The sequence below is a fragment of the Oncorhynchus masou genome, chromosome 22 (assembly GCF_036934945.1).
Source record: "Oncorhynchus masou masou isolate Uvic2021 chromosome 22, UVic_Omas_1.1, whole genome shotgun sequence".
Classification (NCBI taxonomy): domain Eukaryota; kingdom Metazoa; phylum Chordata; class Actinopteri; order Salmoniformes; family Salmonidae; genus Oncorhynchus; species Oncorhynchus masou.
Genome location: NC_088233.1, coordinates 19,996,163 through 20,009,779, shown reverse-complemented (window position 1 = coordinate 20,009,779; position 13,617 = coordinate 19,996,163). Strand labels below are relative to the sequence as shown.

At 42.3% G+C, this 13,617-nt stretch overlaps 1 protein-coding gene across 2 annotated transcripts in view; it reads left to right on the top strand.

Annotated features, from left to right (window-relative positions):
• Nucleotides 1-468: 468 nt before the first annotated feature.
• Nucleotides 469-13,617, top strand: part of LOC135509159 (protein arginine N-methyltransferase 8-B) — a 46,875-nt gene continuing 33,726 nt past the window's right edge. The window contains exons 1-4 of one of the 2 annotated variants that reach the window (XM_064929574.1): nucleotides 469-703; nucleotides 6,710-6,937; nucleotides 7,586-7,741; nucleotides 12,973-13,036. In XM_064929574.1, coding sequence (XP_064785646.1) covers nucleotides 635-703; nucleotides 6,710-6,937; nucleotides 7,586-7,741; nucleotides 12,973-13,036 — 517 coding nt within the window. In that variant the 5' untranslated portion in view covers nucleotides 469-634. The remainder of the gene's footprint in view (nucleotides 704-6,709; nucleotides 6,938-7,585; nucleotides 7,742-12,972; nucleotides 13,037-13,617) is intronic. The other variant, XM_064929575.1, reaches the window with a different exon arrangement.

Below are 13,617 nucleotides of genomic sequence, written 5' to 3'. Positions count from 1 at the left end.
TGCTTTGCAATTCGACAAAGTGGCAATTAGATCAAGCAAAGCGTGAGCTCTTCTACGTTTTGGAGCTGCCTGCGCTGAAATGGGCTCATTAGAGGACAAGTTACTTCGCTATTAATAGGCTTAGTTAAATAGGCAATGCTTGCAATAGTTTCGTGGAAAATGAGCTGACATGAACATCTATGAGGCCTGATCAAGACATCACAGCAATAGGGACGTTGGATTATATTTTTAGAAACCAATTTTGTTCATAAATGTGATGGGAACATTTCTGCTAGTGTGCGTCGCACCTGCTCTGGAGTAGCGTACACCGCTGGAGAATATGGAACGCCGTTTAATTGATTCCTTTTGCCCAAAGGTTGCAGGGTGAAGAGTGGTTGCCTTATGCTCTCCTAGAAAGCAACATGTGAGATAGGTAACTTTTGCACTCTGGATTCCAGAACACGTTTATCTGCTAAAACGGGTTGCTATTATTGTGGGACTTTATGTACTCTTTTCATCTTTGCATTGTAAGAGCCATTTTGTAAAATGTCATGATGTGGAACATTTTTGACAAACAGAACTCCGACTAAATCCTTAAATATATACAATTTCATCCTATTTTTATCCATATCGAGACACCATCTCTGTGGCTCTTATGGGAATGAAACACTCCTCCCGCTGTATGCTCCTCAGGAGAAAAATGGCGGAGTCCGAGAGCACTGAGGTAGGTGTGCAAGTTACGGTAAATTAATGTAGGCTACACTAAATATATGTGTGATGAATAGGCTAGTGCAATGAGCTGTCGGGTTTGATTATCATTTCGAGGATGCAAACCCCATCCAGAGTAGGCTGGTACCTCTGAGATGTATTTTCTAGTACTCATCGGGTCCACTCTTGTGCACCAAATGCCCTTCGGTGACAGTGGCATGCACCACTCATGCCATATAATTTTAATCAAAGCATAAAATAGTGACTTCAAATTGTTCTCTGAGCATAAATTGAGTCTTGTGACACCCTGTTTCATGGTAGCCTAGCTATCATAATGATAGCCTACTCGTGTGTCTGCCACCAACTATTTGTTTGTCTCTTATTCTGAGAAATGTCGCACTCCGTCACAGGTAAAGATTCAGAGCGATGTGATTTAGGGCGCGAAGATTTGAGCTCGTGCGTCTTCCCTTGTCCTGAAGCTGCATTGCTGGACCATGCGCCGAATTGTCGACTAAAAACGAGTGTTACAACCAGCATATGTGTTTAGTTTGTTTTTAAATTGTTAGGCGAGTGTTTAAACAGATTTGAGCAGGAATCTGACTGGCCAAAATCCCGTTCAGACGAGTGAGAGGTCCCTTAGTTTAATCAGTAATGTGTGTTTATCACCAGTACCTAGCTGAGTGTGTTTGGAAAATGCATATATTTCTAATAAATGTTGGATAGGGTATTGGGAAGTCCATAACTCATATTTGTATGCATAGCATAAAAATAATCTGCTCAGCATAATATGACAGCCTAGAAATCAGTTTCACTTTAGAAGTATGAGCAGGGTCCATGCTATTCAGGAACATCCCAGTCCCCATGAAGTTGACATTTTAAAATGGTTAAGGGCAGTGGTGTAAAAAAAACTTTAAAGTACTACTTAAGTCGTTTTTCTGTGGTATTTGTACTTAACTATTTATATTTTGACTACTTTTATTTCACTACATTCCTAAATAAAATGTGATTTTTACTCCATACATTTTCCCTGACACCCAGAAGTACTCCTTACATTTTTAATGCTTAGCAGGACAGGAAAATGGTCAAATTCACTCACTAATCAAGAGAACATCCCTGGTCATCCCTACTGCCTGTGATCTGACGCACTCACAAAATGCAAAATGCTTAGTTTGTAAATTGTTGTGTGTTGGAGTGTGCCCCTAGCTATCTTTGAATTAAAAAGATTAGCTTAATATAAGGAACTTTAGAGCATTTATACTTTTACTTTTGATACTTAAGTATATTTTATCCATTACATTTACTTTTTTCAAACCAAATACTGTTAGACTTTTACTCGAGTAGTATTTTACTGGGTGACTTTTACTTGAGTCATCTTCTATTAAGGAATCTTCACTTTTACTCAAGTATGATAATTAGGTACTTTTCTACTACTGGGGCAGGGTTTAGGGATATTTAGGGATATCAAGAGTTAACAAAGGTTTGAACATTTTCTGGACATTTTCCATGGAAGTGAAGCCTGGGAATTTAGGGAATTTTGCTTAAATTCATCAAAAAAGTTAGCTTATAACAGTGACCCTTTTTTTGTGGGATACACATAAGACAATTCTAGGTCTTGTGGCATATTTTGGTTAAACTATCCCAAATTCAATGGAATTGCAACCCTCTGCGTGCACAGTGCATTCTTCCATCACATGTGCAGTGCACTCTTCCATCACATGTACAGCTGATTCTCAAGATCTTGCACACTAATGAGATGCTATTGAGCCCACACTACTACACTTGTCTGAGACAAGGACTACATGCTTTCTGGTAAGTTTTGATTACAATACTGGATGGGGTGAATATATTTTATGTGACATGCATGATTTTTTTTGTTAACTATTAAATAGTAGCCTACAGCAAAGTGTGTTTAAATCATTTCTAACTTGTTAGGAAGTTCTGCTAGTTCGTTTTTTGCTACCATGTGAGTTTTAGCTTGCTTGAGCCTGCTAACCTAGGAGTGTTAATGCAGAATAATTTGGCCAAGTGCATGAAGTTCCCTCAGCGCTCACAACAAGCATCACAACAAGCAACCTCTGACAAAATTCCCTCTACTCGAGGTGAAAATGATTAATCAGACACCTTATTGATAGCAACAGCTCATGGTCCTCCTGGAATCAGAAGTTTTTTGACTCAATCGTGGAACGTAGTCAGAGAAATGCTGATGAATGTCTTGCTCGAGCTGTGTATGCTGGTTCACCTCTGATGCTCACAGGCAATGTGTATTGGAAGAGATTTCTGAATGTTCTTCGCCTAGCATACACCCCTCCAACCAGACATGCTTTATCTACTCATTTGCTGGATGCAGAGTTCAGCAGAGTTCAAGTGAAGGTCAAGCAAATCATAGAGAAAGCAGACTGTATTACAATCATCTCTGATGGGTGGTCAAATGTTCATGGCCAAGGAATAATTAACTACATAATCTCCACCCCTCAACCAGTATTCTACAAGAGCACAGACACAAGGGACAACAGACACGCTGGTCTCTACATTGCAGATGAGCTGAAGGAAGTCATCAATGACCTTGGACCACAGAAGGTATTTGCACTGGTGAAAAGACAATGTTGCGAACATGAAGGATGCTTGGTCTAAAGTGGAGGAGTCCTACCCTCACATCACACCCATATGACTGTGCTGCTCATGCATTGAATCTGCTCCTCAAGGACATCATGGCACTGGGAAGGGACTTTGTGGATCTGAGGCTCTTTCCCCTGTTGCCTCCATTCTCCAAATCCCACCAACATCAGCCGCCTCAGAGCGCAACTGGTCCTTGTTTGGGGACACACATCAAGGCACGCAACAGTCTGACCAATACAAGGGTTGAAATATTGGTGGCCATCCGAGAAAATTTGAGACTTTTTGAGCCTGACAACGAGCCATCCTCAACAAGGTTGGAAAGTGACAGTGAAGAATAGGCCTCAGAGTCTGATGTTCAAGAGGTGGACATTGAGGAGGTCCAGGGAGAAGACATGGGAGCCTGAGAGGAAGACAACCAAAGCTTTAGTTTCTGGACTATGATTTTACTGATGTATGTAGAAAATGTTTTCGGGAGATGCGATGGATCATTGGGGATCATTCAATATTCTTTCTTTTGTTGTTCAGTGAAATCATCCCATTTGAAGACTCATTTAATTCAAGTTCAATTCGTAAGTAACATTTTTTATTTATTTTTTCTCCTCGAAGGATTTAATCATTTGCAATTGTCTACTTATGATAAGGTCAAAGGTTTATGTTTCTGTCTCCATATGATATGGTAAATATATCCAATGCAAAAAACATCTACATTTAAATGGTATTAATCTTAATTTGCATATATTTTCATTAATTCTTAGATGTTCCTGTTAATTCCCATATTCCTGTTGATTTCCACAGAAAGTTTCCCCAAAATGTTCAACTGTAGGGATGTCCCAAGAATCCCAGATAGCTTTGGGTGCTCCTGCTTCCAATTATTCAAAAACTACTTCTCTCTGCTGACATGTTGGCACATACACTTACATATAAGAAGCAGAATGGCACTCTGTTTTTCAAAAGGTCTTCTGTAAATGATTCATCCACAAAGTTCTTTCAGACTCGGATAATACAGGGGAAAAACATTGTCAAACCCCTCATCCTGTCGATTGTCATTACTAAGGTAGAGTGTAGTAAGCGGACTAAGACCATTATCTGAGGGCAGTGGAGCCTTCCCCTGAAGTAATGGAATGAGCCAAGTTAGATGTGAAGTGTTTGAGTGCCGTGGTGGCAGGAGCCCAGATCCACAGTGGTTTTCTTGACTTCTGAAAGTGATAGACTCCCCTGACCAGGGCCAGAATACAGAACGGGCAAACAGGGCACGCGACCCGGGACCCCCGACCCCACAGATAGCATGTGATAGCAAAATGTGTACAATTGCAGTAAATGGGCTTTAACACTTTAAAATGATCTATGCTTCATGGTAAAATAGGAGGACATTATCTTTAAAACTGTAACATTTTCCCTCAGCCTCATGGTAAAATGTAAACAATTGCATGAGATGAGCTATAAAACAGCACATTTTTCTCTTACCCATGGCAAAAAGTGTAGAATTGCAGGAATTTAGCTTTAAAACTGCAATATCTCATGACAGAATGTGTAGAATAGCATTATAAAACTGCAAATTCTTCCCACAAAATGTGTTCGAGGCTAATGCCCCGGGGCCCCAAATGCGGTAGACTAGCCCTGAGAGCAATGATGCCTTCATGCATGAATTGCTCTTAGGGAACCATGGTCAATATCAGTCATTACTTTATGGGGAGTTTGTCATGAGTTTGTCAAGTCTATTCTGATGAAGAGCAGCATAATCTGCCATGCACCTATTTCTGTTTCAGCTTGTTTTTCATTTGTACTGTACAGCATTCTGATTTATTTGTCTACTGTGGTTGTTCTTCAGACACCAAGGACTGAAGAGGTCACTTGATGATTAAGGGGCTGTGGTTTACACTAGCCAAAATAATGCTCCTCCCAAATAACAAGACAACATGTTGAAGTCCAAATCTGACTTGTCAGTGAACAGAGGTTGACGGGGACACATCCTGTACAGTGTCTTAACCTTAAAAAACATCAGATTGCACATTCCCCTTTCACACAAAGGACCCATCATTCCGCTCTTGCATTCTGAGTGTCTGTGCTTAGTGGAATTACCTTTTTCTCTGTCATTCTATACACCCTGGAACATTCTCCTCAGGCATCTGATGTTGAGCACAGCAACTTAACAGATTTAGGGAAGGATCTCAGCATTTATTTAATTAATGTCTCCAATTAACATTCATTCAGAGAGTCTGAGGTCCATTGCAGGACAATACAACTCACTGAACTTTAGCAGATAGAAAGTAGTGGAGTTTTATTATATTTTTGTGGATGTTCCTGAGTAAAATATTCCCTGCTGTTTTGGGATGCGCGGTCATATTTCACATGAAGGGAATTGCACTCATTGTGTGTCATTTCCCGATGGAACATCAGTAAATAGATAATACCAGTGGATCTCAGCTTGGCAATTCACTGGCAGCGGCTAAAGGCTGCTGTTTTATTTACATGCTTGACATGGCAATTGTACTATTTTCTGCTTGAGAGTAAAAGTTGAGGAATAAAAAATTGTGGTGAAAAAACGATTACTGCAGTACCCATATAGATGACCGCTCAGTTCCCTGCTGCTAGACCATCCCCATTACCAAAGAAAACAAGGACAAAGACAAAGCTGCACAGTCAGATTGGCTGTTGAAAGCACAAGACAGAGGAGAAACACTTATTGTTTTTAACAAGACCAGATCAATATCACTGACAGCCATGAGAGTGACATCTAAATCTTAAGATGTATGTGCACAGAGGAATAGAACATGGATTGAGTGCTCACATTAGATTTTTCCCCCCTCTGTCCTCTGATAATATGTCCAGAAGGGATCATTTTGGATCATTTTTCTCCTGCTGAGCTATGGGCTGATCAGACAGGCTTTTCTCAGCTCTCCCAGCATTCATTGCAGGTGACTATCAGAGTTTTACAGGCACACCTGAATTATGTATCTTCTGCTTTCCTCAGACAGAAAGATATACAGACAGAAATGTAACATTTACATTTTAGTCATTTAGCAGACGTTCTCACCCAGAGTGACTTACAGTAAGTAGTGAGAGCATACATTTCCATACTTTTTCGTACAGACATCTGGTCAATACTGGTATCGTTGTCTAGGAGAATAGGCTCTGTGAACTCACCTCTGGGGCACCATGGGAAAGCTAATGGCAGCTGAGAGATGAAAATGGCAAAGAATATAAATGTTTGCACGATCTAAGCTTCCTGCAGATTGTGAGATGAATGCAAACAGTGTTATGTTCTCCAGAGTCAATGCATTGGGTTTTTGAGTTTTATCATCATTCAGTATGCCCTTCACCCACTGTTTCTCTATGGAAGACTTGACTTATCTGCCCCTGCCCCATGAAGTCTTTATTGTGTATTACCATTCTCTCCAACCCTTAGCAGCAGCCACAGCCAATCCGCATCATCCAGTCTCAGCACGTGCAGCCAACCTCACTGCCCAAGCCTGTGCCCTCCATCCACCATGTCCCACAGCCGCCCCATACGCCCCACGCTGCCTCCCTGCCCAGCTGCCCTGGCCGGGGAAAGATGGCCAAATTCCTCAACCCTGAGGAGATGACCTCCAGGGACTACTACTTTGACTCCTACGCCCACTTTGGCATCCATGAGGTAGGGCTGCCTTGTGGCTGTATGTAATGTATCAAGCATCTCAAAGTGGTAATGCTGATCTATGATCAGCAAAAGATTAGACGGGGGGGGGGTTGCTTGAGTTTAGATGAGCCTTCCAACTCTATATTATTATGATGATGATTATTATTCCTACTTTGCAATACCATGTAAATGCAGGCCCACTTCTTACCTACTGTGTCTTTACATGACTATGTAAAGTTCTTGTCACAATAGACTGGCCCACTTTAGAACATATCACAGTAGTGCATCTCATCCCCAGAGATGTACTGTGTTTCAGGGAGTAAGGGAGGAAGATGTCAGAAGGGTGCAGAGCATCTTTCAAGTTAGACCTGTGAGATGAGGTTTGTTCTGTGACATTTTTAGAATGTAAGTCAGATGGGTTTTAATAATTTCTGCTTTGTAAATGTTTCTGTCAGAGAGAATGGCTGAAATTACTTAAGAGGGATATGCAGTAACGCATTGTTTTTCACTGTGTGCCAGTGTGTCTGAAATAGAAGGGTAGGATTACTGTAGATTAATATCTACATAGCCTGTGCAATTATGATTTTTATCCATACTACACTAAATCTAGATTTGGACATCTCCCACCATCTCCCACCCTGACATCAATCATTTTTCACTGAGCAGGAGATGCTGAAGGACGAAGTGAGGACGCTGACCTACAGAAACTCCATGTACCACAACAAGCACGCTTTTAAAGACAAGATCGTCCTTGATGTGGGCAGTGGGACTGGTATCCTGTCCATGTTTGCAGCCAAGGCGGGAGCCAAGCACGTGTATGGGGTAAGAAAAGCTTTCTCCCTCCATGCGCCCTGTCTGGTCTCAAACTAGAATGTTATCAGTCAGAACCATTGCGACCGACAGCATCAGGAAATGCTGTGAAACCTAGCCTGACAATCTGCTCGCTCTCCCCAGACTGTCTTTGTGTGTGTGTGTGAATTTGGACAAATGTTCTGCCAATACCGAGGCTGTGCAACACTAACTTCTCACTGCCTGCAAGTTGCAACTATATCGTTCCATCCGTCATTCTATTTTCCTGTTATATTGGTTTTGATTTCCCATCTATATTCTACTGCAACCTATATGCAATTTCCCATCTTTGGTTTTATTATGCTCTCACTGTGAGCTCTGGCGCCATGCCGTTATCAGATCCATCACTTAGACTCCACCAGAGAGACAAACCCCAGAGAACAGATCTGGGCTCGAGGCCAACTCTGAACTCTTCCATACAGAACATCACCCTGTCAGATAGATGATCTTTCACAGAGAAAAGGAACATCTAATGTTATTATAAAAAACAGATCAAAGACCTTTCATACAGAACATCAAACCTGACATCCCAGTATCAAAATGGAGGATCATTCCTAAGCAGTGGTAGACTCTAAATCACACAATTGGAGTAAAATCCTGTATCACCATTGCTGAACTGATAAGCCACAGTCTAGGAGTTTAATTAACAGAAAAAGCACACCCAACTACAACAGTGATGACATCTATGCTACTGTAAGTCCTTCACACTAAATAGTTTAACAGTCCTCATGCAGATGTTTGCCTGCCTTAAAGCCTACCTAGTAGAAGTTATTCCTAAGAGGTAGCTGTGTGACTATCTCCAGGTAGGAGGAGCTGTGTGACTGCCTGTGGGTGATAGGTAGTGATGCCTCCTGGCCCCGGTGAGAGCTGAGAGATGTGAGGGGCATATAGACCTCTGTGGGAGAGAATGCCCACTCAGGAATGGCACTGAAGGTAGATAAATGTCCCCGTCTTGGGCAAGTGGAGAAATCAGTGCCCCCCCCCACACACACACACACACACACACACACACACACACACACACACACAGGCTACACAAATCAATGGCATACTCTCCTCCACATGCCGTTATACAGCAGGTCAGGCCTTGGGGAACAGATGTGGTGGCAGGCTGGCAGATGACCATGGGCACTGGGGTGTAGAGGGCCAGGCATGCCCCAGGTGACAGCCCCAGCAGGCCTCAGCTGGGTCCCTCTACCCTGGCTTTACGAAGGGCCCAAGCATTAGCCAGCTCCACCCTGTTGCCCTGCCCTCTCTGTTTTCCAGAGTTCATTACAGATTGAGAACAAATGGGTGGTGTAGAGCATGATTCCCCTTGTACACCTCAGACATACACATCCATAGTAGGCTGTGGAGCGTACATGGAGGAAAAATCGATACCTGCAGAATCCTGACACTTTTAAAGTTCAATATTGATCAGTATGACTGTGTCCCGGGGCCTGCTTAATTAATGTGAAGGCTTTCAATGGAAGTCTCCACAGTTGATGGATGAGTGCTTTCATTGTAGAAAAACGTGTATAGGGAGCTGTTGGGCTCTCCTGGTGGGGTTCCAGACTATGGGCCTCAGCCCCCTACAGTGTGGCCATGGTGAAAGCCAGACAGGGAGGCAGAGTACCACTGACAGGGGGAGAGATTCTTTTTTATACAGGCAGAGAGATTCTTTTTTATACAGGCAGAGAGCAAAGTGTGAAAATATGACATTTTATTGAGATGCCTAACTCGCTGTGCTCTGTGTGTGTGTGAAAGGGAGAGAGAGAGAGATAGAGAAGGCAAGTGTGCGAGAGGTTCTTCAGGTCCTGCTGAACTTGGGTTCCCGAGTGGAGCAGCAGTCTAAGGCACTGCATCTCAGTGTTCGATGTGTCACTACAGACACCCTGGTTCAAATCCAGGCTGTATTACAACCGGCTGTGATTGGGAGTCCTATAGGGCAGTGCACAGTTGGCCCAGTGTCGTCCAGGTTTGGCTGGTGTAGGCCATCATTGAAAATAAGAATTTGTTCTTAACTGACTTGCCTGTGTAACAGTATACGTTTAGACCGTCCCCTCGCCCATACCCGGGCACGAACCAGGGATCCCGTGCACACATCAACAACTGACACCCACGAAGCATCGTTACCCATCGCTCCACAAATGCCCACTACTTCAACGTCTCAGAGCAAGTCACGTCACTGATTGAAACGCTATTTAGCGCGTACCGCTAACTGAGCTAGCCATTTCACATCCGTTACACCTGGTTAAATAAAATTGTACATTACCTGAAGAACACAGCTCTGACAGCTGAGCACAGGAAAGGACAGACTCTTATGTTATTTGTTTCTACAATTCTACTGAAGAAGACTTCAAATCAAATTTTATTTGTCATGCTTTGTAAACAACAGGTGTAGACTACCAGTGAAATGCTTGCTTATGGATCCTTTTCCAACAATGCATAGTTAAAGGTAAAGATACAAAATTAAATTGTAATAGTGACACAAGGAAACAATACAGTGAATAACGACTAATAATGAGTAAAAATAGCATGGCTATATACAGGATGTACTTGTAATGTTGATGTGCAATGGCACTAGGTAATTGAGGTAATGATGTATACTCAACAAAACTAAACGCCACATGCAACAATTTCAAAGATTTTACTGAGTTACAGTTCATTTGTAAGGAAATTAATTAGGCCCAAATCTAGGGATTTCACATGACTGGGAATACAGATATGCATCTGTTGGTCACATACAGTGCGTTCTTGTCCCAGTCCTCTTCAATGGCTGTGCGAAGTTGCTGGATATTGGCGGGAACTGGAACACGTTGCCAAACACATTGATCCAGAGCATCCCAAACATGATCAATGGGTGACATGTCTGGAGAGTATGCACCGGAAAATTTTCAGCTTCCAGGAATTGTGTACCAGTCATTGTGACATGGGGCCGTCCATTATCATGCTGAAACATGAGGTGATGGCGGCAGATGAATGGCACGACAAGCCTCCAGGATCTTGTCACGGTATCTCTGTGCATTCAAATTGCCATTGATTAATATGCAATTGTGTTCGTTGTCCGTAGCTTATGCCTGTCCATTCCATAACCCCACCGCCACCATGTGGCACTCTGCTTACAATGTTGACATCAGCAAACCGCTCAACAACATGCCAACAGGCGCGTTATGGTAGAGAAATTAACATTACATTTTCTGACACTAGCTCTGGTGGTTATTTCTGCAGTCAGCATGCCAATTGCACGCTCCCTCAACTTGAAACATCGTTGCATTGTGTTGTGTGACAAAACTGCATATTTTAGAGTGGCCTTTTGTCCTCAGCACAAGGTGCACCTGTGTAATGATCATGCTGTTTAATCAGCTTCTTGACATACCACACCTGTCAGGTGGATGGATTATCTTGGCAAAGGAGAAATGCTCACTAACAGGGATGTAAACAAATTTGTGCACAAAATGTGAGAGAAATAAGCTTTTTGTGCTGATGGAACATTTCTGGGATCTTTTATTTCAGCTCATGAATCATGGGACCAAGACTTTACATGTTGTTCAGTGTACATATAGGTAGGGGTAAAGTGACTAGGCAACAGGATAGATAATAGACAGTAGCCGCAACGTGTCAAAGGGTTAGTGTGTGTAACTGAGTCAGGTTTGTAGGCCTCCTTGCTCGCACACGCTTTTTCAGTTCCGCCCACAAAATTTCTATAGGATTGAGGTCAGGGCTTTGTGATGGCCACTCCAATACCTTGACTTTGTTGTCCTTAAGCCATTTTGCCACAACTTTGGAAGTATGCTTGGGGTCATTGTCCATTTGGAAGACCCATTTGCGACCAAGCTTTAACTTCCTGACTGATGTCATGAGATGTTGCTTCAATATATCCACATAATATTCCTGCCTCATGATTCCATCTATTTTGTGAAGTGCACCAGTCCCTTCTGCAGCAAAGCACTCCACAACATGATTTTTCCACCTCCATGCTTCTCGGTTGGGATGGTGTTCTTCGGCTTGCAAGCCTCCCCCTTTTTCCTCCAAACATAACGATGGTCATTATGGCCAAACAGTTCTATTTTTGTTTCATCAGACCAGAGGACTTTTCTCCAAAAAAGTACAATCTTTGTCCCCATGTGCAGTTGCACACCGTAGTCTGGCTTTTTTATGACGGTTTTGGAGCAGTGGCTTCTCCCTTGCTGAGCGGCCTTTCGGGTTATGTCGATATAGGACTCGTTTTGCTGTGGATATAGATACCGTTGTACCTGTTTCCTCTAGTATCTTCACAAGGTCTTTTGCTGCTGTTCTGGGATTGATTTGCACTTTACGCACCAAAGTACGTTCATCTCTAGGAGACAGAATGCGTCTCCTTCCTGAGTGGTATGACGGCTGCGTGGTCCCATGGTGTTTATACTTGCGTACTATTGTGTATACAGATGAATGTGGTACCTTCAGGCGTTGGGAAATTGCTCCCAAGGATGAGCCAGACTTGTGGAGGTCTAGCATTTTTTTTCTGAGGTGTTGGCTGATTTCTTTTGATTTTCCCATGATCTCAAGCAAAGAGGCACTGAGTTTGAAGGTAGGCCTTGTGATACAGTGAATTATAAGTGAAATAATCTGTCTGTAAACAATTATTGGGAAAAATTACTTGTGTCATGCACAAAGTGGATGTCCTAACCAACTTGCCAAAACTACAGTTTAACAAGAAATTTGTGGAGTGGTTGAAAAACAAGTTTTAATGACTCAATGTGTTCTTCCGACTTGAACTGTACATCTCGCTGTTTTTGCTATCTATCATCAAGACCGGACTGCAGACTGTGGTAAGACGAAGGGAGGTGGGGTGTGTCTATTTAACAACAGCTGGTGTGTGATCAATAATATGAAGGAAGTCTCAAGTTTTTGCTGACCTTTGTTAGAGTACCCCGTTTATAAGCTGCAGACCATACTTCTTACCAAGGGAGTTTTCATCTCTAGTTTTCGTAGCTGTCTATTTACCATCACAAACAGTTTCTTCAAGTCCTGGACTTCCAGTGCCAACTACTTTCTCAGAACTCATCTGTTGGACGGAGTTAGAGAGCAGCATATTCCACCATTGTTGATTTGATTTGTCATCCACACATCTGATGCACTATAGTGCCATTCTTAAGTATTTTTCAGTTAATTAGTTTTCCTTGGTGATCAGTGATATCGGTGTCAAAATGTTTGAAGTGATGTTTGTTTTGTTTTTTCCCCAGATTGAATGTTCCAGTATATCGGAATACTCTGAGAAAATCATCAAGTCTAACCACCTGGACAGTGGTAAGAGCTGAAGGTCTTTCTTATTCACTGTGCCTATTTACTTTTCTCCTCTGTCATTGTCTAAAAGGGGAGGATTCACCAAGATCATGAGAAGTTGTCCATCTGTGTGTGAGAGGAAATATGGCTAATTTAAAACATAATGCGAAAGTAACTATATTCTCACTTCTATGTAGAAAACAAGTGAGTTTACTTCTTGGGGATGAACTTCACAATTTGTACATTGACATTTATTAGGGGATTAATCACACATTCATGCAAAATGTTTACTCAGCTAACAGCCAAGTTGCGATTTAAGCTCTAACAAAATAATAGCATAGACAAAAAGTAGCATCAGCAAAATCAATCTTTCCAAAGCCCTGCCTGTTAAATATGGATGGGGTAATTGTGTGGACCAGCTCATTTGCAACATCCAGTGTGTTTAGTGAAGCTTTTGGAAAGCCAATGACAGAGTGGTAACTGGTACCAAGCCTGGGAGCGTTCATTTTCATGCTGACAAAGACTTCTGTTCTCTGAGAAACAATTCAATAACTCCAGGTAGGAGAAGAAACGTGATTGTCGCCAACTCATCTCAGCCGGAGTGA